This window comes from Echinops telfairi, unplaced genomic scaffold (genome assembly GCF_000313985.2).
Source record: "Echinops telfairi isolate 266 unplaced genomic scaffold, ASM31398v2 ScPeMD7_443;HRSCAF=831, whole genome shotgun sequence".
Lineage (NCBI taxonomy): Eukaryota > Metazoa > Chordata > Mammalia > Afrosoricida > Tenrecidae > Echinops > Echinops telfairi.
Window position 1 is genome coordinate 85,686,431 of NW_022104341.1, and position 3,814 is coordinate 85,690,244.

At 39.5% G+C, this 3,814-nt stretch overlaps 1 protein-coding gene across 1 annotated transcript; it reads right to left on the reverse strand.

Moving 5' to 3' along the window:
* Positions 1 to 253: 253 nt before the first annotated feature.
* Positions 254 to 1,201, reverse strand: LOC101653314 (olfactory receptor 2A12-like). Its single transcript, XM_004699710.1, has one exon. The coding sequence runs from the start codon at positions 1,199 to 1,201 to the stop codon at positions 254 to 256; it is 948 nt and encodes a 315-aa protein (XP_004699767.1).
* Between the last annotated feature and the right edge of the window lie 2,613 nt (positions 1,202 to 3,814).

Below are 3,814 nucleotides of genomic sequence, written 5' to 3' on the forward strand. Positions count from 1 at the left end.
TTACTTCTCATCATAATTTTGATGTTCCCAGTCTCATGTCGCTTCTATAGGAAGCTAAGAGAGATCATGTTGCCTCCGTGACACTATTAAATCTTAAACGTAATGCAGAAAGGGGAAATGTGGGATACTAGCACTGAGGGAACTAAAACTGGGACTTATTCCCTGATGGTAAAAAACAAACAAACAAAACATTAAATATTGATCTTTTCCTAAGCATTAAACATTCTACCAAAGCCCTCTTGTCCATCCCAGTTCAACGGGCCCCCCTACCACACCCCATCACCTTCAGAAAAGCTCCCTTGATGTCCTTGTTCCTCAGACTGTAGACAACAGGATTGAGCAGTGCCGTGAAAACATTATAGAAGAGTGCAAATTGCTTGTCACGTTCAGGGGAGTAGCTGGAGTTGGGCCTAAAGTAGATGTATGTAGCTGGAGCATAGAAGAATGTGGCCACAGTTAGGTGGGAAGCACAGGTGGAGAAGGCCTTGCAACGCCCCTTGGTGGATTTGATCTTGAGAATGGCCTGGACAATACGGATATAAGAGGCCAGAATAAGGCAGCTTGGGGTGACATTCCAAAACAGACTCATGAGCAGGTCCACTATCTCAATGAGGTGGGTATCCATGCAAGCCAAGCTCCGTACTGTGGGGCCTTCACAGAAGTAGTGGTTGACGATGTTGGGCCCACAGTAGGGCAACCTCATTGTGAGGAAGGTGTGAATTAGAGAGAAGAAGAAACCACAGACACAGGTCCCAGCTGCCAGTCGTGTGCACATTCCCCAGCTGAGGATAACAGTGTAGCGCAATGGGTAGCAAATGGCTACATATCGGTCATAGGCCATGACCACAAAGAAGATGCACTCAGTCAAGGCCAGGGCACCAAACACATACATCTGCAGCCAACAGCAAGCAAAAGAGATGGTCTGAGAGTGAGCAAGAAGGTGCACCAGCATCTGAGGCATGGTGGTGGTGACATAGCCCAGGTCCAGTATGGCGAGAATGCAGAGGAAGAAGTACATGGGAGTGTGGAGATGTGAGTCCAGGCAGATCAGTGTGATAATGAGCCCATTGCCCAGGATCGAACTCAGGTACAGGACAAGGAAGGCAACAAAGAGGATCCTGTTGGAGATGGGGTCACTGGAGAAGCCAAGCAGGATAAATTCAGAAACCCAGCTTTGGTTCTGCTCAGGAAGCCTCCACATCATGAAGCCTGTAAGAGAATTACATTCACATAAATGACACCCAGGTATGTCATCAGCTGTGGAGATAGACAGGCTTGGATTTTAATTCTGACCACACGACTCAGTTGCTGTGCCGACTTGAGAAAATTATTGAAGCTTTCTGACCCTCTATCTCATCATGATGTAAAGTGTGACTAATAATACACACTCAGGAGATTTTCATTAGAAGTCGGGGCAATGTGAAATATGTGTCCAATACATGCCTTGAAACAATACGTGCCCTGTGAAATGCTCATATTCATTCTCTCCTCTCTCAGGTGGCACAGTGGTCACGCAGTGTTTAGCAACAATACAGTTATACCATATCAAGTCCAGTCTGAAAACTTCTGAGAGATGAAATATTTCTCTTAATTGTCTGAAAATTCCCAAGCAAATGATTACATGTCTCTCCACCTTACACGGACATTACTAATGTTCACATTTGTCTTTCCTTCCGGGTCTTCAAAAAGATGCAGAATATTTAACATGACGCAATAATCAACTATGTGACCTATGTAGTTTGTATTATCTGAGGATAATGATCTTTAAACTCTCCTTAATCTTATTAGTTATGCTCTTTGTCAAAATCTATGTCTTAAGCAGGGGAGTTAGTACTACATTATTGAATGATCATGGTTATAATTAGAAATTCTTACTTTATCTTTAATCTTAAATGTCATTTACCTAGATTTTATATTTCATTTGATTCTTGTTGAGGATTTTGACTCAATATGCTTCAACAAGAGAGTTCATTCTATTCCTTATTTTCAGAAAGTTTGAATGGAAATAATCAACAAAACTTATTAAAATCGGTTTTATATGTTCCTATGAATCAGAGCTGATTCAGTGGCACGAAACAACAGTCAAGATAACTGGGTAATTTCCCTTCTCTATTAATGTCATGAATTTCACTAATATGTTTTACTATAATTAAAGTATCCTTTCTGTTGAGAAAAATATAAAAATATGGAAAATTTCACAAACATTTCAAAAAGCCAAAAGCCAACCTCAATGTCATTTGAGACATCATAGTGGCTACAGGTTGGCTGATACTTGCAAGGTAGGCAGTTCAAAACCACCAATTGATCTACAAGAGAAAGATGGGGCTTATTACTCTCATAAAGAGTTGTAGTCGTGGAAACACACAGGGGGCAATTCTACCTTGCCCTATAGGGTAGCACCAAAAATTATAGCTCATTTTAAAAAAATCAAGTAAAATTTCTAGAACTAAAAACAGACTGAAATTAAGAATTCATCAGCTGATTTCAATAGAAAATTAGACATGGCAGAAGATTATTGAACTAGAAAAACTCATGAGCAAATGGAAAATATCCAAAATCAATATGCTCAGAAAATAAAGACTGTAATCAACATAGGAAAGACCATTAATATTATTTGCCACATTAACATGAAGCATTATAAGAGCCAAGTGATAATATCGAGAGATACAGAAAAAGCATTCGACAACATGCAACACCCATTCTTGTTTAAGACACTCAAGAAGATAGGAATGGAAGGAAAATTCCTCAATATAATGCAAGTTGTATATGAAAAATCATCAGCCAACGTGGTAGTTAATGGAGAAAAGGTGAAAACAATCCCACTGGAAAAGGGGACCAGACAAAGATACCCGTTGTTCCCACTCTTACTTAACATTGTACTGGAGGTCCTAACTAACAGCATAAGGCAAAGAAAAGACATCAAAGGTATTCACCTGGAGAAGGAAGAGGTGAGACAATCCTTATTCACAGATGATATGATTTTATATATGGAAAATCTCAAAAGCTACACAAAGGGATGACAATTGAGGAATATGGAAAAGTGGCAGGATACAAGATCAACACAGAGAAGTCTATTGGACTGCTATACACATCAGACAAGACCACAGAAGATGGAATCATAAAAGTAGTACCCTTCACAATAGCAAAGCACAAATTGAAATATCTAGGGATACACCTGACTTAAAAAATTAAAAAAAGATTTGTACGAGGAAAACTACAGAACACTATTACAAGAAACCAAGAGTGACATCAACAAATGGAAGAATATCCCATGCTCATGGATCAGAAGACTCAATATAGTAAATATGTCAATTCTGCCCAAGGCACCATATAAGTTTAATGCTATTCTGATACAAATATCATCATCTTTCTTGGAAGAATTGGAAAAACTGATTACTAACTTCATTTGGAGAGGGAAGAAGCCGAGAATTAGCAGAGAATTCCTTAAGAATGACAGAATGGGAAGGCTTGCTTTACCTGACATTAGCACATATTATACAGTCACAGGGGTCAAAACTACATGGTATTGTATAATGACAGGTACTCAGAGCAGTGGAAAAGGACTGAAAACAAATAATACCATCCCCATACAGACAATTGATCTCTGATAAGGTCCCCAGAAATATCAAATGAGAAGCTGGTGCACTCTTTAACAAGTTTTGCTGGAAAAGGTGGACATCTACTTGCAGAAAAATGAAGCATGATCCTTACCTCCCTCCATGCATAAGAATAAACTCAAAGTGGATCACAGATCTTGACATAAAACCCCAAACTATTAGGGCTATCCTTGAGGGAACTGGGACTAACCTGAGAA

What these genes read in the sequence shown, in the direction of transcription:
- LOC101653314 (XM_004699710.1), bottom strand. Translation starts at nt 1,201, where the DNA reads ATGTGGAGGCTTCCTGAGCAGAACCAAAGCTGGGTTTCTGAATTTATC.